The following is a 21,797-nucleotide window of genomic DNA, read 5'->3' on the forward strand; positions in this document are numbered from 1 at the left end:
ATATTGATGTTGGGGTTTTAAGGGAGGGATAGCTACAAAAAGTACAAAACCACCAGTTCACTTTTTAATAGCAAATTAATATTTCACGTTTGGAATGACTTCTCATTTTCAGACTTCAAAATATTGGTAGCAGAGAGCAAAATGGAGGCAGAGAAATCATATCATTGCCAAAATCAGTTTTTAGATCTAGGGAAAGAGTTTAACCCTTCTGACTGTTGAAACATGGCCATCAGATACTTACTATACAACTAGAATATTCTGTGTTCTCTAGGGAAATTAAATTTATACAACATGGCTCTTTCCTCAAGAATTTATAGACTAGAATGTATGTCAGGAAAAATAACCTGTGAAAAATTTACCACCCGCAAAGAAGAGACTTGGCAAAAGCATTGCAGGAAATCATGTTTATCTGGGCTGTAACTGCTTTTTGGATTTACTTCTGGATTTTCTATGGAACTAAATATCCCAGTCATACTTTGAATCCTTTTTGGAAATCTTAAATATTCACAGAATCCTTTAATAAAACTGCTGTGTTCTTCAATGAGATAGTAATGGGAAGTTCAACAGTACAATAGCTTTTTAAAAATTTGTGGTCTCTAACAGGTTTAGGGAGTTGTCTGTGATGGTTCTTAGATTGTTGCTTATTTTTCAGCCAGTTTTGAGCTTGCTCAACTGCAAGAAAAACTGAAGGAGACAGAAGCAGCCATGGAAAAATTAATCAACAGAGTGGGACCTAATGGGGAGAGGTAGGTTTTCATGTAAAGGACTCAGACTATTTCTCATTTAGAAAATAAATTCAGGCTGGGTGCAGTGGCTGAGGCCTGTAATCCCAGCACTTTGGGAGGCCGAGGTGGGTGGATCATCTGAGGTCAGGAGTTTGAGACCATCCTGACCAACATGATGAAACCCTGTCTCTACTAAAAATACAAAATTAGCCAGGTGTGGTGGTGCACACCTGCAATCCCAGCTACTCGGGAGGCTGAGGCAGGAGAATTGCTTTAATCTGGGAGGCAGAGGTTGCAGTGAGCCATGATCGTGCCCTTGCACTCCAGCCTGGGCAACAAGAGTGAAATTCTGTCTCAAAAAAAGAAAAGGAAAGAAAATTCAAAATTATGCTTTTTTTTGACAAATAGACCACTTATTTTCATTTTATGTACTGTCAGTTTTTGTAAATATGTCATTTACGTATTGTTTATCATTTAACATTTTTCATTCACATACTGTCAAGCAACCTCAGTTTTCAAAAGTTTAATGTGCAAATTATTGTGAAAGTGAATAAATTTATGAGTAACTCCTACAGGGTGAAATAACTATGATTGAAGAAAAAAAATTTCCTAGCTGTCTAAAATAGGTATAATTTTAAGTAAAACCAGGTTATTGAACATGATGCTTTCTACTTGAGACAAAATGAGAGAAGAGAGTAAGTGTGATCAGATTAGGCATTCATGTTTGTGTCGACTGTGCCAGCACAGAATTACACGTAAATTAGATGTTAAGAGCCAAACTGGCCATTTAGAATGTCCCAAAGGGAAGACACTCCTCTTGCTACCAGGCTGGCTGAGGATCTGAAAGGGTGGCTTCAGGAGGTTGATAGAAGTGGACAACAACCAAGAAAACGTGGATATAGAAAGGCCAGGAAGGAAAAACCAGAATGTAAGATGGAGGACAAAGAAGGGTTCAGTTTCAGCTAGGTCTTCTGGCAAGGATGGAGGAATAATGTTAGGGCGAGTGGCAGAATCCCATGCAGAAGGAAGTGTTGAAATGTCCCTGCTGCATCTTTGTGGGCACACTGTAGTTTTTACCCCAGGAAATCATTGCTCTACCTTAGCCTCTATTTACCATCCTTTATAGTACTAGTACCCTGTGCCCTTTCTCTGTTCACTGGCTTCAGCTTTGCCTGTCTTTGGTTGGATATGAGAGAGTGGGTATCCTCAGATTGCAGCTTCCTGACCTGGCATTTCCCTGCAACATCTGAAGTGCTGTTGAAATGACATTTGTGAGGATGAACCTTGCCTGTGTGGGCCCAGGAGCCTTGACCTTCTTTTTGTCTGGAAAGCAGAGTTACTATCTGGAATGTTCCCCAAAGTTGTATAGATACATTAATATATCTGTGTGAGTATATAATAATAATTGATATTTATTGAACACTTACTAAGGACCACACTCTGAACTAAATGCTTTATATACATTATCTAACATATGACTATTTGTATGAGTGTGACTAAACCAATTTGTGCAATTATACTTTTCTGGCCTTTTCTGCCCTAACCCTGTAGCTGCCACCTACAGTCTGGGTGGAGAACTACCCAGGCTATTATAAACAGTTATGTCTGAAAAAATATCTTTACACTCGCCTGGGCCATTGGCAACCCCAGGCCACACCTAAGGGTCATGAAAACCAGGAATCCAACTTACAAGGGATGTGAAGGACCTCTTCAAGGAGAACTACAAACCACTGCTCAATGAAATAAAAGAGGATACAAACAAATGGAAGAACATTCCATGCTCGTGGATAGGAAGAATCAGTATCATGAAAATGGCCATACTGCCCAAGGTAATTTATAGATTCAATGCCTCCCCATCAAGCTACCAATGACTTTCTTCACAGAATTGGAAAAAACTACTTTAAAGTTCATATGGAACCAAAAAAGAGCCCACATTGCCAAGTCAGTCCTAAGCCAAAAGAACAAAGCTGGAGGCATCATGCTACCTGACTTCAAACTATACTACAAGGCTACAGTAACCAAAACAGCATGGTACTGGTACCAAAACAGGGAACAGACCAATGGAATAGAACAGAGCCCTCAGAAGTAATATCACACATCTACAACTATCTGATCTTTGACAAACCTGACAAAAACAAGAAATGGGGAAAGGATTCCCTATTTAACAACTGGTGCTGGGAAAACTGGCTAGCCATATGTAGAAAGCTGAAACTGGATCCTTTCCTTACACCTTATACAAAAATTAATTCAAGATGGATTAAAGACTTAAATGTTAGACCTAAAACCATAAAAATCCTAGAAGAAAATCTAGGCAATACCATTCAGGACATAGGCATGGGCAAGGACTTCATGTCTAAAACACCTTAAAAGCAATGGCAACAAAACCAAAATTGACAAATGGGATCTAATTAAACTAAAGAGCTTCTGCACAGCAAAAGAAACTACCGTCAGAGTGAACAGGCAGCCTACAGAATGGGAGAAAATTTTTGCAATCTACTCATCTGACAAAGGGCTAATATCCAGAATCTACAATGAACTCCAACAAATTTACAAGAAAAAAACAACCCCATCAACAAGTGGGCGAAGGATATAAACAGACACTTCTCCAAAGAAGACATTTATGCAGCCAACAGACACATGAAAAAATACTCATCATCACTGGCCATCAGAGAAATGCAAATCAAAACCACAATGAGATACCATCTCACCCCAGTTAGAATGGTGATCATTAAAAAGTCAGGAAACAACAGGTGCTGGAGAGGATGTGGAGAAATAGGAACACTTCTACACTGTTGGTGGGAGTGTAAACTAGTTCAACCATTGTGGAAGACAGTGTGAGATTCCTCAGGGATCTAGAACTAGAACTACCATTTGACCCAGCCATCCCATTACTGGGTATATACCCAAAGGATTACAAATCATGCTGCTATAAAGACACATGCACACATATGTTTACTGCAGCACTATTCACAATAGCAAAGACTTGGAACCAACCCAAATGTCCATCAATGATAGACTGGATGAAGAAAATGTGGCACATATATACCATGGAATACTATGCAGCCATAAAAAATGATGAGTTCATGTCCTTTGTAGGGACATGGATGAAACTGGAAACCATCATTCTCAGCAAACTATCGCAAGGTCAAAAAACCAAAGACCGCATGTTCTCACTCATAGGTGGGAATTGAACAATGAGAACACTTGGACACAGGAAGGGGAACATCACACACCGGGGCCTGTTGTGGGCTGAGGGGAGTGGGGAGGGATAGCATTAGGAGATACACCTAATGTAAATGATGAGTTGATGGATGCCGCACACCAACATGGCACATGTATACATATGTAACAAACTAGCACGTTGTGCACATGTACCCTAGAACTTAAAGTATAATAAAAAAAATATATATAAAAAAAGAAAACCATAGATGAAACCTCTGTGGGCAGGGCCTCTCACTTGGGAGACCCAACTCCTGGAGCTTGGGGTAAGAGACAACATGAAGATATTTTCTCATTATTATTTACTGTTGAGTAACAGACTCCCTTAACTCAAAATTACTCCACCATTCAGTCCATGTACACGATCTATCTATAGCCCAAGCCAGGGATGCAATACTATAACCTCTAACTACTGTCTGTCTTCTTCATGCCAGGTTTATGTCTCCTTTTTTTATGTGCAAAGGCAGAGAAGCTGTCTCTGTACTACATCTGGAGTTGTACTGTCTCATTTCAGGGGCCACAGGTCCTAGCCCAGAATGTTTACTTTTTATAAGATGCTGAGGTGTGGACTTCTTGGGAACATATTGATTGAAGCCTGCAGCATGGCAAAGGTTGTGTAAAACTTTTTCCACCCTGCCTCTTAGGAACTGGGGAGCAGCTCTCTTCCCACTGAAGAAAGAGTGTGGCTCCTGGCTCTTTACCAAATCTCTAATTTTTTAGTTCTCAGATGTGATTTTTCTCTCTGACACTCCTTAATCCAACACCTTTTATCCTTACAGGTAGGCCCTATGGGACTTATGCCCTAAAAACTGTAAGGGCTAGGCAGCCCATATGTTCATATGTTTTCTGTTGGTATAACTGAATACCAAAGACTGGGTAATTTATAAAGAAGAGAGGTTTATTTAGCTCATGGTTCTGGAGGCTGTGAAGTCCAAGGTTTACAGGCAGGTATCTGCCTGTAATGATGTCATATGATGATTCTTGCTGCATCATCATATGGTGGAAAGGCGGAAGGGCAAGCAAGCACATACAAAAGAGGGAGGCACCAGAGGCCAGCCCCACTTTATAACAGCCCATCTTGGGATAACTAACCCACTGAGATAATGGCATTAATCTGTTCATGAGGGCTCTGCTCTCATGTCTTAATCACTTCATAAAGGTGCCACCTCTTAATACTGTTGCAATGTCAATTAAGTTTCAACACGAGTATAGGAGGAGACAAATATTCAAACCATAGCACCATGTTTCTACATGTTTTTGCTTTTATACTTACAGTTTGTGTCATTTAACCTCAGTTTCTGTGGCATTTGTTCTTTTACAAGTATGTGCTCCTATGATTATTAGAAAAGCCCAAAATATTCCAGTATTTGTTCTGTCAGATCAAAATTGTATCACATCTCTGGGTTTCTGGGTGTAAAGCAGAAGATACATTCATTTACAGCCTCTTAAGTCCTTTTATATAATATTCCATAACTGCAGGATGTTGGCTTAAAATTAGAAAACTCTGCAGTTTCTGAAACTTTACCTTAATGCTTAAGTAAGAACAGAAATATGGGGAAAGTTTTTGATATTATCTAATAAAACTTCAGAAAGCTTTTACTCGTGAGGGATGTAGGTCTGTACACATATTTAAATAATGAAACCTAGAATGTCAGTCTTGTGCCATGTTCTGCCTGATATTAAGCACAGTGTTTAGCTCAAGGACACAAAGACTAAGGAAAGGGTCTAGGAATCAGAAGTGAGGTGTCCTGATTTCTGTCCTTATGATTTCGGTCCTCTCTTACCCCACAACACACACTTATTTTGACTCTGAAGGCTTTTGAGGAGGAATGTCATGATTTGCTGTGCTTTAGAAAAATAACTCTTATAGTAATACATAGAGTGACTACATGCTAGAAGGTTATTGAAAAGGTTTCAGCAAATGGTAATAAATAGGCCAGTGAGAGTGGAAAAGTGGGGATAAATTAAGGGGACCTAATGGAAGAAAAAAATCACAGGCTGTATTCCTTTCTGGAATAGCATGCCAAGTTGTAACAGTTTACCTGCTAGAAGCATGGTATGGTCAAGCAGTCCATGAAAAAAGCAGGGAGGGTGCAACCTCTGGCAGCAAAGGGCCCTGGCAGGCATGTCGAATACGTATGTGGGACTACAGATTTTTGCCATGAATTCCTGGAATGTAAACTCTTTGTGGCTAGACTTAGCCTATTTTGCTCACTGTGTTTGTATAGTAGGTACTAAGGAAATACTTATAGAATTAGAATACCTATTTTTTTTTTTTTTTTTTTGAGATGGAGTCTCTCTCTGTCACCCAGGCTGCAGTGCTGTGGTGCAATCTCAGGTCACTGCAACCTCCACCTCCCAGGTTCAAGTGATTCTCCTGCCTCAGCCTCCTGAGTAGCTGGGACTACAGGCATGTGCCACCACGCCTGGCTAATTTTTGTATTTTTAGTAGAGACAAGGTTTCACCATGTTGGCCAGGCTCGACTCGAACTCCTGACCTCAGGTGATCTGCCCACCTTGGCCTCCCAAAGTGCTGGGATTACAGTCGTGAGCCACCGCACCTGGCCCCTATTCACTTTTGATATAAGCATTCGTATGTTTTTGTGGTAGAAGAGGAAATCATGACCATTCCTTTACTTCAGTTCCTGACCTCTATATACAGAGCCCACTGGACATATCTCATAGATACCTACCTTTAGCCTCATCATATGATAAATATCTATTGAATGAATGAATGTCCAAGATGGAATTCATCATCTATCCCCCAACTGAACCTATTCTACCTTTAATTTCCATCTCAGCAAATGGCTCCACCATCCACTTGGTTGCCCAAAGCAGAAATTAGATGTTATCCTTGATTGACCTTTTTATTTTACTTCCCATATCTCATCAATCACCATGTCTTGTCATTTCTATTTAATTAATAAGTCTGTCTTGCTGCAAAAGACTGTAGGCTCTGTGAGGTCAGGGATTATCCTTCTTAGCTGTAGAGCTTAGCACAGGCACATAAAAGGCTCCAAAAAAGTATTAGATTAAGTAGAAGAGTGAGTGAGTGAGTGAGTGAGTGAGTGAATGAATGCCTATTTTTGATATAGGTCATGACTATCTCATGTGGTTTCTCTGATTTTGCCTCCTTTCGGTTTTCTTTCTGTTTTCCAAACAGATTATCTCTTTTGTTTTAATCCTCCAGCAGGTCCCTTTTGATTTTGAAAAAGCACAGAATCTTTAACGTAGCTTACATGGTCCTGAGTGACCTGGCCTTGTGTACCTCTCTTGCTTTATCTTCATCACTCTCTCTGTGGTCCATCCACACCGACCACTTGCTGTTCCTCTAAAATACCTGTACCTTTTTGCCTCTGGACTTGGCATATACTTTTTCGTTTGCCTGGGTCCTCTCTCCCCCCACAACACACACTTATTTTGACTCTGAAGGCTTTTGAGGAGAAATGTCATGATTTGCTGTGCTTTAGAAAAATAACTCTTACAGTAATACATAGAGTGACTACATGCTAGAAGGCTATTGAAAAGGTTTCAGCAGATGGTAATAAATAGGCCAGTGAGAGTGGAAAAGTGGGGGCAAGTTAAGGGGACCTAATGGAAGAAAAAAAATCACAGGCTTTGGGAAGAAAAAAAATCACAGGCTTTATCAGGGTTCCTTGGTTGCAGGCAGCCAACTCTGGCTAGCAAAAAATTTGGAGTACGAGGAGGCAGAATTTATTGGAAGAATATGGGATAGCTCATAATATCAAAGGAACAGCTGAACATCCATGTTTCAGGAAGGGTGGTAACCAGAGCAACTTTGGGCATTTAGGGAGCAGGAACAAAGGGACAGTCTCCTCATGGACTGTTGCCTGGATGAATTTAATGTCAAAAGTATTCAGTTCAGGCTTCAGTGTGTTCAAGGTCCAAAAGTACAGTTGGCCCAACTTGGGTCCTATATCTATCCCTGAATCAATCCCTGTAGCCAAGGGGATGGAATGTGATAATTAGCAGTGGGTCACATGGCCACCCTTGAAGGAGAGGTAGGGGATGGATGGCTCACGTTAATCTTTGCACTATGAATGGAAGAGGAGTTGGTTCCCCAAAAGAAAACTACTAGCCAGATAAGAGTAATGGAGAAGAATAAATAAATAAAGATGCATTGGAGATTTACAGCCAAACTGGAAGGAAGATTATGGCATTAACTAAGATAAAATACAAAAGAAGGGAAAGTATATAGGCTTTGGAGTTGAGATCATAAGTTCAGCACTGAGTGTGTCTGAGATGCCATCAGAACATTCATGTATAATATGAAACAGCAATAGGAAATTTGGTTCTTGAGGTCAGAGCAAAGGGCTCAGGTTTGGAAGTCATTGGCTAGGAGTGAGAGATGGAGAAAATCTCCATGGAAAAAGGTGAGATCACCAAATCTTTGAGGCATATCAGACTCTGCTGCAGTATCCTGAAATCTTTTACTGGTTCTGAGTTGTGTTCTAACCATGAATGGTGTTATTAACATCTGTTTAATTCTCTGTACTTAACTCTTGCATTTGGAACTTGATGATTCTGCTGGGCTTATAGAATTCAGAATTCTGGTGAGGCTGTTCCCAACTGTGACCTTTTATTTTTCTATCATCTTAGAATCTTCCATACTCAGTCTCTTCTGGTCTTCCTGTTCATGCAGTTGCTCACGATCCTGAGCCAGCTGGGACCTGGTTTCAAGAGGTGAATTTAAGGTTAACTTTAACATAGTTGCAAGGCCTCCAAGTGGAAATGCCCAGGAAATAACTGGAGTTGTGAGACAGGAATTTGTGTGAAAAGTCAAGATTAATAGTAGCATTAGGACATCTTTTCTGTAGAGGTGATGGTCTAATCTGTAATACTCGGTCAACTTCCTGAGAGCATGATTATAAGAATGGAGAAACGAGAGTCCTAGGATTGAGCCTTGGGAAAATTGTTTTGGGAGGTGGGTGGAAAAAAGTGAGCCAGGATCATAGATAAAAGGAATGTTTAAAGAAGTGGGAGAATACAAATGTCTCAATAGCTAAGGGAGGAGGAGGTTTCAAGCAGAGGATGGTCTATGGTATAGAGAAGTCAAGAAGAATGAAATGTGAGAAAAAGACCCTTGGACTTAGTAAAGTGAAAATCACTTAGGAGTAAAAGTTTTTGCAACTTTTCGTAAAATGATAGAATGGAATCCAGAATTCAGGGAGGTGGAAGAAAATAATGGATGGTGAGGAAATTGGGATCAATCAAACTAACACGTAATTATTGAGCTCTTAACAGTGATCATGGCATTGTGTCTATACTGTTGTCAACTTAATTATTACTGCCCTCTAGGAGTATGAAACCAAGTTGAGATGATAAGGAATCCATGAAAATATTCATTACAATAAATTCAGAAGATGTCATAAGGTAGACCATGATTAATGTGTAATGCATGATATGGACAATAAAAGTATACTTGTTTAGAGTGAAATGAGGATGCTTTGGTTTGGAGTTCTCTGGGAAAGCACTTGTCTGTTCCTGCTTCCTGTAGTCTACCCATCCTCTTTTAGGATAAGGGCTTCTGATTTTCCATGACTTAGGAAACAGAATTAAGACTGTTTCATTCATTGAAGATCCGAATGCCCTGTGTACAGTCTGGAAAAGTAACATGTGCTGCCTGAAGAGACAAGAGTTTGTGATAGGCAGGTAAGCTCTTCTAGTCTGCCCCAGAAGCCTCACACAAAGTGGGTTGTTTTAACAGTAAGAAATAGGGGTTATGTGGGACACATGAGCAGTTGTGGAGAGTCAGGACTCCTGTACTGATGGGAAGAATAGAGCTATCAGAAGCCCTGTAAGTATAGGATTTTAGCTGAATGTGGAACAGACAGGCATCTTTAGTAGTTCATGGCTTTGAAGCTACTTGGTGTGGAAGAAGTGGAGCTCGTGGTATTTTCGTTTTTCCTTTCACTGAGGTCTCTGGTAATGTTCATTTTCCTCAGTTACTATCTCCATGTTGAAAGGAGAAATACTCTTTTCATTTTCCAATATTAGTCATTAAGGCTAAAGTTAGGCTGAGCACAGAAATGAGTGCAGGCTCAGAACTGGCTGTTAGAAAAATAGACGACCATCTCCACAGGCTAGTACATAGTACATCATTTTTCCTTTGTAAGTGTTGTATTAACTTGTGTCTGGGTTTTAAGAAGAGAATAAGTAGCCTCCATTAAATCCTGCTGCTAGATAAAACTGGTCTCAAAGCAGATATCAGTCTTCTAAGTAGGACCTTGTTTGCCTTTCAGTGTGATGCAGTGCTTTCCTCTAAAAGAAAACAATCAAACTGTTATCCTTGAGTCTCATGTTATTTTTGCAGATATTTGCCAAAGCCACACAAGTAAGTTGGGATTCAAACCAGGTTTTCCAAAATGTGGAACTTGAGCACTGTGCTTCAAGATTTGTGCAGAATGCGATCAGAAGCCTGGGTGGTTTTAGTTATAGTGCTTCATTAAGTGGCAGTATGAATATATAAACAATATTTCTCCTCTGTGGACCCCAGTTTCCCCAATTTCTCTAGTCTAGATGATTGAATTTTAAAAATTACCCACCTCTGAAATTTTAGAATATATCCTTATACCTGCACAAGTAAATTAAGCCTGGTGATTCTAGTAGCATAAATTTTCCCCGGTTGATGCTAATGGCCCAGAACGTTTTCCTTTGATGACCTTGCTTCAGAGAAAAGTGGCTTGTAGTAAATGGAGTAATGTGAGTAACAGTGAAATTGTTAGGCGATTAGAGAATCAGAGCATTGACATACACTGAAAAAAACTGAACTAAAAGCTGAGACATCTGGGGTCTGGTCCTAGTATTGACATTAACTAATTTCGGGACCTTGGGCAATCACTTGATCTATTCTGGGCTTTAGTTTTCCCATTTATAAAATCAAAGCATTGAACTAACATCTCTAGTTCCCAGCTATGCAGTTGGAGGATCAATTCCTAGAATAATTATCTGCTGCAATTGCACTTTCTATTCCAGTATCCAGACAGACCATAGTGATGTTTACATCCATTGCCTAGGAGTATTTACCACTAAACGGTTGGATTGTCTGATATTTCTAAGCAGAGCACAGACTGTGACTTCTGACCAAGAGAAACGATTGCTACATCAGCTCCGAGAAATCACCAGGGTCATGAAAGAAGGAAAATTCATTGACAGATTTTCTCCAGAGAAAGAAGCTGAGGAGGCCCCTTACATGGAGGACTGGGAAGGTAAACAGCGTCTTCTCATTTTTTTATTAGCTTTCAGCCCAGAAAAGAGATCTTACAGATTTTTTAAAAATCAGCTTCATTATTGAGGTATAATATATAAACAGTAATATTAACCAGTTTTAAATGTACGGTTGGATGAGTTTTGACAAATATATATAGTTTGTGTAATCACACCATAATTTTGATAAAGAACATTTCCATTACCCCAGAAAGCTCCCCCTTCTTTGTAGCTAATGCCCTTCTCCTGCCCCTGGCAACAACTGAAGTGCTTTCTGTGCCTTTAGTTTTGCCTTTTCTGTGTAAGTGATCATACTGCGTATACTCATTGGCTTCTTTGATTTAGTGTAATACTTTTGACATTCATGTTTGTTATTGAGTGTATCCGAAATTTTTTTCTTGCTGAGTAGTAGTCAGTTATATACTTATACCATAATTTGTTTGTCCATTCACCAGTTGAGGAGCGTTTGGGTTGTTCCTAGCTTTGCACTCTTATGACTCAAGCAGCTATGAACTTTTGCATACGAGTCTTTGTTTGAACATATATTTGTATTTCTTTTGAGTCTATACCTAGGAGTGAGATTTTTGGGTTTAAGGTAATTGTATATTTAACTTTTTTTGTTTTTGTTTTTCAAGACAGTCTCACTTTGTCGCCCAGGCTGGAGTGCAATGGAGCGATCTCAGCTCGCTGCAACCTCTGCCTCCTGGGTTCAAGTGATTCTCCTGCCTCAGCCTCCCAAGTAGCTGAGATTACAGGTGCCTGGCACCACACCTGAATAATTTTTGTATTTTTAGTAGAGACAGGGTTTCACCATGTTGGCTAGGCTGGCCTCAAACTCCTGACCTCAAGTGATCTGCCTGCCTCAGCCCCTCAAAGTGCTGGGATTATAGGCGTGGGCCACCACGCCAGGCCACATGTTTAACTTTATTAGAAACTGTCAACCTGCTTTCCTAAGTAGCTCTACTTTTTCCCTTCCCACCAGCGGTGTATGGCAATTAAAGTTACTCCACATCCTTGGTAACACTTTGTCTTGTCAGTCTTTTTAATTTTATCCATTCTAGTGAGTGTCACCTTAATTGTGACTTTAATTTACCTTTCTCCAATGACTAATGTTGATGAACATTTTTTCATGTGCTTATTTGCCATCTGTGTATCTTTGAAGTGTCTGTTCAAGTCGTTTGCCAATTTTTAAATTGGGTTGATTAGGTTGTTGTTGGGTTGCAAGAGTTCTATATATATTCTGAGTACAAATTCTTTGTCATTTCTGTATTTTGCAAATATTTTCTGTAGCTTGCCTTTATATTTTCTTAACAGCATCTTTCAAAGAGTAGAAGTTTTAAATTTTGTTGAAGTCCAACTTACCATTTTTTTCTTTACGATTTACTTTTTTTTTTTTGAGACGGAGTCTTGCTCTGTCACCCAGGCTAGAGTGCAGTGGCGCCATCTCGGCTCACTGTAAGCTCCACCTCCCAGGTTCATGCCATCCTTCTGCCTCAGCCTCCCTAGTAGCTGGGACTACAGGCGCCTGCCACCACGCCTGGCTAATTTTTTTGTATTTTTAGTAGAGATGGGGTTTCACCATGTTAGCCAGGATGGTCTCGATCTCCTGACCTCGTGATCCACCCACTTCGGCATCCCAAAGTGCTGGGATTACAGGTGTGAGCCACCGTGCCCAGCCCATTTTTTTATGTTCTGTTTAAGAAATATTTGGCTAACCCAAGGTTTGCCCAACTCCCATGTTTTCTAGAAATTTTACGGTTTTAGCTTTTACATTTAGGCCTGTGATCTATTTTGAGTTAACCTTTATAGATGGTCTGAGGTTGTCAGGACTGAGGTTTATTTTTTTCCATATCAAATACCCAATTGTTCAGCTTCTTTTGTTACATTTAATTAGCTTGACATTTGCTTGAAAAACCAGTTGACCATGCGTGTGCTTGTCTCTTCTGGGCTGTATTCTGTTCCATTGATCTGTATGTCTCTACTTGTACCAATAGCACACGGTCCTTATTACTATGTCTTTATAGTAAGTCTTTATTTTGGGTAGTTGTTCAGATTTTTTTTCCCAAAATTATTTTGGCTATTTCCTTCACAATTTCAGATAAATTTACAATCAGTTTGTCAGTTTTTATGAAAAAGCCTGATGGGATTTTGATTGGTACTGCTTTGAATCTTTAGATCAATTTGGAAGAATCAATACTGTAACGATATTGAATCTTCTAGTTCATGAACGTGTTATATCTCACCATTTATTTAGATCTTTTAAAAGTTCTCTGAGCAATGTGTTGTAGTTTCCAGTGTATATAGGTCTTGCATATGTGAGGGATATTGGTCTGTGATTTTCTTTTCCTGTAATGTCTTTGGTTTTGGTTTCAGGGTAAATCCTGGCCTCATAAAATGCACTGGGATGTGTTCCTTTTTCTATTTTCTGGAAAAGTTTTGTAGAGTTACTGTTATTTATTCCATAAAAGTTATGTGGAATTCTCCAATGATGTTATCTTGGTCTGGAGTTGCTTGCCTGCTTGCTTGCTTGCTTTCTCTTTTTCTTTTTCTTTCTTTCTTTTTCTCTCTTTTTTTTTTTTTTCAGGGTCTTGCCCTGTTGCCCAGGCTGGAGTACAGTGGCACATGATCATGGCTCACTGTTTGATCTCCTGGGCTCAAGCAACCCTCCCACCTCAGCCTCCTCAGTAGCTGAGCCTACAGGCATGCACTACCATGCCTGGCTAATTTTTTAATTTTTCAGTTTTTTAAATTTAAAAAATTAGCCAGGCGTGGTGGTGCATGCCTGTAGGCCCAGCTACTCATGCCTGGTCTTGAACTCCTGGTCTTAAGCAATCTTCTGGTCTTGGCCTCCAAAATGCTGGGATTATAGACATGAGCCACTGTGCCCAGTTGGCCTGGAGTTTTATTTGTGGGACAATGTCTGTGAATTTAATGTATTTTATGGATATAGTGCTATTTGGTCATTCACTTCTTGAGTGAACTTTTGATAGTTTGTATCTTTCAAGGAATTTACATAGTTCATCCATATTGTCAACTTTATTGTTAGTATAAAGTTGTTCATAATATAGTCTAATTATCCATTTAATGTACGTAAGATCTGTAGGGGTGCACCCTCTTCTATTCTTGATCCTGGTAATTTGTTTCTTTTCCTGATCAAGCTACCCAGAGGTTTATCAACCTTGTTGATCTTTTCAAAGAACTGTATTTTGGTTTCTTTTTGTTTGTTTGTTTCTTATTTCATTGACTTGTGTTTCTTTCTTTCTGGTACTTTTGGTTTAATTTGCCTTTCTCTAGTTTCTCAAGGTGGAAGCTTAGACCCATGATCTATATTTTTGGCCATTATTTTATTAATGATCTGTGTCTTTGTGTCTCTTATTTCCTTCTGGCTCTCCAGTTGCATATATGTTTGATATTGCCCCACAGGTCATGTGAGTTCTGTTCACTTTTTTTTTTTTCTTACCGTGCTTAGTTTTGAATAGTTTTTCTTCCTATGTCTTCAGGTTTATTGATGTCTTCTTCTACTGTATCTAACCCACTGTTAATCTTATTCAGTGTTTTTTTAATTTCAGACATTATCATCTCTAGAAGTTTCATTTGGGTCTTTTTTATATCTCATTTATTCATATTTTACTCTCAAACGTATGAGGCATATCTGTAATAGCTTTCTTGACTGTTTTAATTGCTAATTTCATCATCCATGCCATTTCTGGGAATGTTTCTGTTAACTAATTTTTCTCCTGGTAATGGGTCCTAATTTCCTTTTTTTTTTTTTTTTTTTTTTTTGCATACCTGGTAGGTTTTGATTGGATGGTGGATATTACAAATTTTACATTGTTAGGTGCCGGATTTTGTTTTAGTACTTTAAATAGTGTTGGATTTATTAGGTTAGCAGTTAGGTTAGTAGAAAACAGTTGAATCCTTTAAGGCTTTAACATTTTTTAGTTTGGGTCCAGAACAGCCTTTATTCTAGGGCTAATTTTTTAGTTATATACTTACACCATAATTTGTCCATTCACCAGTTGAGGAACGTTTGGGTTGTTCCTAGCTTTGCACTCTTACGACTCAAGCAGCTATGAACTTTTGCATATGAGTCTTTGTGAATATTTATAGCAGCTTAATTTTAATAGCCAAGAACTGGAAACAACCCGAATGTCTTTTAGGAGGTGAATAAACTGTGATATATATACATATATATATATATATACACACACACACACACCACAGTATATATATATATATATATATATATATATATATATATATATATATATATATACACTGTGGTATACACTCAGCAATAAAAAGGAATGGACTATATATACAACAACCTAGATGAATTTCCAGAGAATTATGCTGAGTAGGGGGAAAAAACTAATTCCCAAAGGTTACATACTATATGATTCCATTTATAATTAGCGTGGCAATATTATAGAAATAGAGGACTGATTAGTTGTTGCTAGGAGTTAAGAGGGGAATAGGAGTAGGGAAGAGTAAGTGTGCCATGAAAGGGCAACATCAGGGATCCTTGTGGTGATGGAAAATGTTCTGTATACTGACTATATCAATATTAATATCCTGGTTGTTATATTGTAGTACAGTTTTGCTAGATGTTGCCTTTGGGAGAAACTGGATAAAGGGTACATGGGATTTCTGTATTACTATTAGTATTATTTTTTAAAGGGATAGGGTCTTAACCATGTTGCCCATGCTGGGGCTCAGGCGATCCTCCCACCTCAGCCTCCTGAGTAGCTGGGACTCCAGGTGCATGCCACTGTGCCTGGCTTGTATTATTTCTTATATGCTGCCTGTGAATCTATAATTATCTCAAAATAAAAAAGGTTAATTTTTTTAAAAGCAACACAAGAAATTGTAAGGGAAAAGATTGTGTAGTTTAAATACATAAAACTTTTACCTTCTGCAGATCAGAGAATATCACACAGTTTAAAAGACAAGAATAAACTGGAAAAATATTTGTAACAAATATGATTGAAAAAAGTTTTTATTTTTATTTTTTTTTGAGACAGAGGCTTGCTTGCTTTGTTGCCCAAGTTGGAGTACTGTAGCTTGATATCTGCTCACTGCAACCTCTGCCTCCTGGGTTCAAGTGATTCTCGTGCTTCAGCCTCCCAAATAGCTGGGACTACAGTCATGTGCCACCATGCCCAGCTAATTTTTTTAGTTTTAGTAGAGATACTGTTTCGCCATGTTGACCAGGCTGGTCTTGAACTCCTAGCCTCAAGCGATCTGCCCACCACAACCTCCCAAAGTGCTGGGATTACAGACGTGAGCCATTGCGCCTGGCGGATATATTTAATATATTAAAAAGTTCTAGAACTAATTTAGAAAACACTGATATCCTTACAGATAAGCAGTTCACAAAGAGAAAAAATGCAACCAGCTATGAAACATATAAAAAAGTATTTTAATCTCACAAGTAATTAATGAAATGAAATTAAGTTTTTCCTCCAAATTGCAATTTTCATTGTTCCCCCTCTACCTACCTTTTAGGTTTTGTTGAAATTATATGGAATTTTAACTACAGATGATATTAATTTTTAAAGATATTAACCTTTTCTGTTTTAAGTGTCATTTCTTCACATCAGCATTAAATTCCTAGGCCACATTATCAATACTTACTGTATGTTGATAATTCTTACAGATTTCATTGTTAACCACTGTCTCATATATAGCATCATCTTTCTTGAATTTAAATTTTGACTAATTTTTGTATTTGTCAAGAATACCTTCGTATTTTTTCCCATATAGTATTGTGTACTGAATACTTGGATATCTGTACATATTTTTCACCTGTACACAAATTGTTTGGCTGGGTATAAAATCGTTGATTATGCCATTTTCCCTGAAAAGTTGGAAAATATTGCTTCATTCTCTACTTTAAATTGATATAGAAAATGAGAAATCTTATCCTGGTCTGCTTCTTTTTCTCAATAGGTTACCTGTTTTTAGTTAGCTAGCTTGTTTGTTTTCTGTCTGGAAATTTGTTTTATTTTCTTTCTTTTTTTTTAAAATTATATTTGGGGTGTTGGTGTCTCTTTTATTATTATACTTTTCGTTCTAGGGTACATGTGTACAACGTGCAGGTTTGTTAGATAGGTATACATGTGCCATGTTGGTTTGCTCCACCCATCAACTCATCATTTACATTAGGTATTTCTCCTAATGCTGTCCCTCTCCTAGCCCTCCATCCTCCGACAGGTCCCGGTGTGTGATGTTCCTTGCCCTGTGTCCAAGTGATCTCATTGTTCAGTTCCCACCTATGAGTGTTTGGTTTTTTGTCCTTGTGATAATTTACTGAGAATGATGGTTTCCAGCTTCATCCATGTCCCTGCAAGGGACATGAACTCATCCTTTTTTATGGCTGCATAGTATTCCATGGTGTATATATGCCACATTTTCTTAATCCATTCTATCATTGATGGACATTTGGGTTGGTTCCAAGTCTTTGCTATTGTGAATAGTGCCGCAATAAATGTACATGTGCATATGTCTTTATAGTAGCATGATTTATAATCCTTTGGGTATATACCCAGTAATGGGATTGCCGGGTCAAATGGTAATTCCAGTTCTAGATCCTTGAAGAATTGCCACACTGTCTTCCACAATGGTTGAACTAATTTGCACTCCCACCAACAGTGTAAAAGCGTTCCTATTTCTCCACATCCTCTCTAGCATCCGTTATTTCCTTACTTTTTAATGATTGCCATTCTAACTGGCGTGAGATGGTATCTCATTGTGGTTTTGATTTGCATTTCTCTGATGGCCAGTGATGATGAGCATTTTTTCATATGTCTGTTGGCTGCATACATGTCTTCTTTTGAGAAGTGTCTGTTCATAATCCTTTGCCCACTTTTTGATGGGGTTGTTTGTTTTTTTCTTATAAATTTGAGTTTTTTGTAGATTCTAGATATTAGCCCTTTGTCAGATGGGTAGATTGCAAAAATTTTCTCCCATTCTGTAGGTTGCCTGTTCACTCTGATGGTAGTTTCTTTTGCTGTGCAGAAGCTCTTTAGTTTAATTAGATCCCATTTGTCTATTTTGGCTTTTGTTGCCATTGCTTTTGGTGTTTTAGTCATGAAGTCCTTGCCTATGCCTATGTCCTGAATGGTATTGCCTAGGTTTTCTTCTAGGGTTTTTATGGTTTTAGGTCTAACATTTAAGTCTTTAATCCATCTTGAATTAATTTTTGTATAAGGTGTAAGGAAGGGATCCAGTTTCAGCTTTCTACATATGGCTAGCCAGTTTTCCCAGCACTGTTTATTAAATAGGGAATCCTTTCCCCATTTCTTGTTTTTGTCAGGTTTGTCAAAGATCAGATAGTTGTAGATGTGTGGTGTTATTTCTGAGGCCTCTGTTCTGTTCCATTGGTCTATATCTCTGTTTTGGTACCAGTACCATGCTGTTTTGGTTACTGTAGCCTTGTAGTATAGTTTAAAGTCAGGTAGTGTGATGCCTCCAGCTTTTAAAAATCTGAATTTGGTTGGATAATCTGCACATGTCTGAGCATGTACGAATGTGTGGATTTTTCATAGTATTTTTGCCAAGCATTTAGCAAGTTCTTCCCATCTGAAGACTCAAGGCTTTCTTCAGCTAAAGGGTATTTTCTTTTATAATCTCTTTGATTATTGCTCCCATTTACCTTATTTTGTTCTCTCATTCTAGAATTCCAGTAATTCTGAGATTGGATATTGTTGATAGTTTGCCATGTAGCTTATCTTTTTTCCTCATAATTTCCATTTCTTTATCATTTTATCTTTGTGCTGGGAGAATTCCTCAACTTGGACTTATAATATACTAATTTGGTTTTCAGCCATGTCCATTTCAATCTGCTATTTTTTCTTTTCTTTTTTTTTTTTTTTTTTTTTTTTGAGACGGAGTCTTGCTCTGTCTCCCAGGCTAGAGTGCAGTGGTGTGATCTCAGCTCACTGCAACCTTCGCTGCCTGGGTTCAAGTGATTCTCATGCTTCTGCTTCCTAAGTAGCTGGGACTACAGGTGCTTGCCACCACTCCCGGCTAATTTTTTTGTATTTTTAGTAGAGACAGGGTTTTGCCGTGTTGGTCAGGCTGGTCTCGAACTCTTGACCTCGGGTGATCCGACTGCCTCAGCCTCCCAAAGTGTTAGGATTACAGGCGTGAGCCACTGCGTCCAGCCCAATCTGCTGTTTTCTTGCCTGAGCATTAATTTTTTTTTTTTACAATTATGGCTTTCTATTCAATAGCTCCTTTTTATTTCTTGTTTGCTCCCTTTTTAAATTGAAGCCTGGCTAGGTTTTATCAATGCAGTATCTTCTTGAATATTATTAGGAATATCAATCATAAATTGGTTGATGTTAACGCCTTTATCTCCTGCACAAACTATTTTATTAGAGACTATTGGCATTGTTTGTTTTGGTTAGTTTTGTTCCCTCATTTTGAACTGCTGGTTTCCTCATAGGAGCAGTGAATTTTTGTTGCTTGCTTATATTTTTAATGATGGTCCTTTTTTTTTTTTTTTTTTTTTTGAGATGGAATCTTGCTCTGTCACACCCAGGCTTGAGTGCAGTGGCGGGATCTCGGCTCACTGCAAGCTCCGCCTCCCGGATTTACGCCATTCTCTTGCCTCAGGCTCCCAAGTAGCTGGGACTACAGGCGCCTGCCACCACGCCTGGCTAATTTTTTGTATTTTTAGTAGAGATGGGGTTTCACCGTGTTAGCCAGGATGGTCTTGATCTCCTGACCTCATGATCTGCCCGCCTCGGCCTCCCAAAGTGCGGGGATTACAGGCGTGAGCCACCGTGCCCAGCCTTAATGATGTTTTTGAGTAACCAGTAATGGTGGCTTACATAGGCTACCTCAGCAGTTTTATGAGTTATTATTTGATTTTCCTCATTGGGCCTCTTTCTCTTTTAAAAAGAAAATTATTTATTTTAATTAATACATAAAATTATATATATTGATGTTTTAATATATGTATACACTGTGAAATGGCTAAATCAAGCTATTTAACATACACATTACCTCACATACTTAAGGATTTTTGTGGTGAGAACACTTAAAAGGTACTCTGTTAGCAATTTTCAAATATACAACATACTGTTATTAACTGTAGTCTATATAATGTATAATAGATCTCTTGAACTTATTTATTCCTCCTATCCAACTGAAATTTTATGTCCTTTGACTAGCATTTCCCTGATCCCCTTAGCTTCTGATAACCACCATTTTATTTTCTTTATGAGCTTGACTTTTTTACACTCCATTTGTAAGTGAAATCACGCTGTATCTGTCTTTCTGTGCCTGGCTTATTTCAGTTAACATAATGTCCTCCAAGTTCATCTAGGTTGTCATAAATAACAGTATTTCCTTTTTGAAAGCTGAGTAGGCCAGGTGCGGTGGCTCACACCTGTAATCCCAACACTTTGGGAGGCCGAGGCAGGTGGATTGCTTGAGCCTAGGAGTTCAAGACCAGCCTGGGCAACACGGTGAAACCCTGTCTCCACAAAATACAAAAATTTGCTAGGCATGATGGCATGTGTCTAGTCCCAGCTACTTGGGAGGCTGAGATGAGTCCAAGAGGTGGAGACTGCAGTGAGCTGAGATTGTGCCACTGCACTCCAGCCTGGGTGACAGTGTGAGACCTTGTCTCCAAAAAAAAAAAAAATGCTAAGTAGTGTTCTGTTGTGTATATGTGCCACATTTTCTTTATTCATCCATTCATGGATGTTCAGATTGATGCTATAGCATGGCTATTGTGAATAATGCTGCAGTGAACATGGGAGTGCAGATATCTTTTTGACATACTGATTTCTTATCTTGTGGATATATATCCAGTAGTGGGATTACTGGATCATATGGTAGTTCTATTTTTAAGTTGTTGAGGAGCCACTATACTGTTTTCCATAGTGACTGTACTAGTTTACATTCCCAGCAATAGTATATAAGGGTTCCCTTTTCTCTACATCCTTGCTGACACTTATTATTGCCTTTTGTCTTTTTGATAATAGCCATTCTAACAGATGTGGTGATATTGTGTTTTAAATTTGCGTTTCTTGAATGTTTAGTGATGTTGAGCACTTTCTCATATGCCTGTTGACTATTTTTGTGTCTTCTTTTGAGAAGTGTCTATTTATATCCTTCGCCCATTTTTAAATTAGGTTTTCTTTTGCTGTGGAGTTGAGTTCCTTATATCTTTTGCATATTAACCCATTATCAAATATATGGTTTGCAAATATTTTCTCCCATTACATAGATTGTCTCTTTACTCTGTTGTTTCCTTTGCTGTACAGAAGCTTTTTGCAGTAATCCCATTTGTCTATTTTCACTTTTGTTGCATGGGCTTTTGGTGTCATATCCAAAAATATCATTGTCCAGACCAATGTCATGGAGCTTTTTCCCTAGGTTTTCTTCTAGTAGTTTTACAGTTTCAGGTCTTATCTTTAAGTCTGCAGTGCATTTTGAGTTGATTTTTGTAAATGTGAGGTGTGAGATGAGGGTCTAATTTCACTGTTTTGCATGTGGATATCTAGTTTCCCCACACCATTTATTGAAGAGATTGTCCTTTGACCTTTTTGTGTTTGTCCTTTGACCTGTGTGTGTGTGTGTTTTATTTTTTGGAATCTTTGTCTAAAA

At 38.6% G+C, this 21,797-nt stretch overlaps 1 protein-coding gene across 22 annotated transcripts in view; it reads left to right on the forward strand.

The window, feature by feature from the left end:
- RIC3 (RIC3 acetylcholine receptor chaperone) overlaps positions 1–21,797 on the forward strand; it is a 72,688-nt gene that overhangs the window by 27,767 nt on the left and 23,124 nt on the right. For 10 of the 22 annotated variants that reach the window (XR_008492343.2, XR_008492341.2, XR_008492339.1 and 7 more), the window contains 2 exons: positions 653–746; positions 10,941–11,173. Coding sequence is in view for 5 of the 22 variants with exons in the window: in XM_054438570.1 (XP_054294545.1) it covers positions 653–746; positions 10,941–11,173 (327 nt within the window). In the remaining 17 variants the exon portion in view is untranslated. Of the gene's footprint in view, positions 1–652; positions 747–2,276; positions 4,148–8,584; positions 8,649–8,756; positions 9,339–10,940; positions 11,174–21,797 lie in introns of those variants that run through there. The other 12 variants (XR_008492349.2, XR_008492347.1, XR_008492350.1 and 9 more) reach the window with 5 other exon arrangements.

The sequence above is a fragment of the Pongo pygmaeus genome, chromosome 9 (genome assembly GCF_028885625.2).
Source record: "Pongo pygmaeus isolate AG05252 chromosome 9, NHGRI_mPonPyg2-v2.0_pri, whole genome shotgun sequence".
Lineage (NCBI taxonomy): Eukaryota > Metazoa > Chordata > Mammalia > Primates > Hominidae > Pongo > Pongo pygmaeus.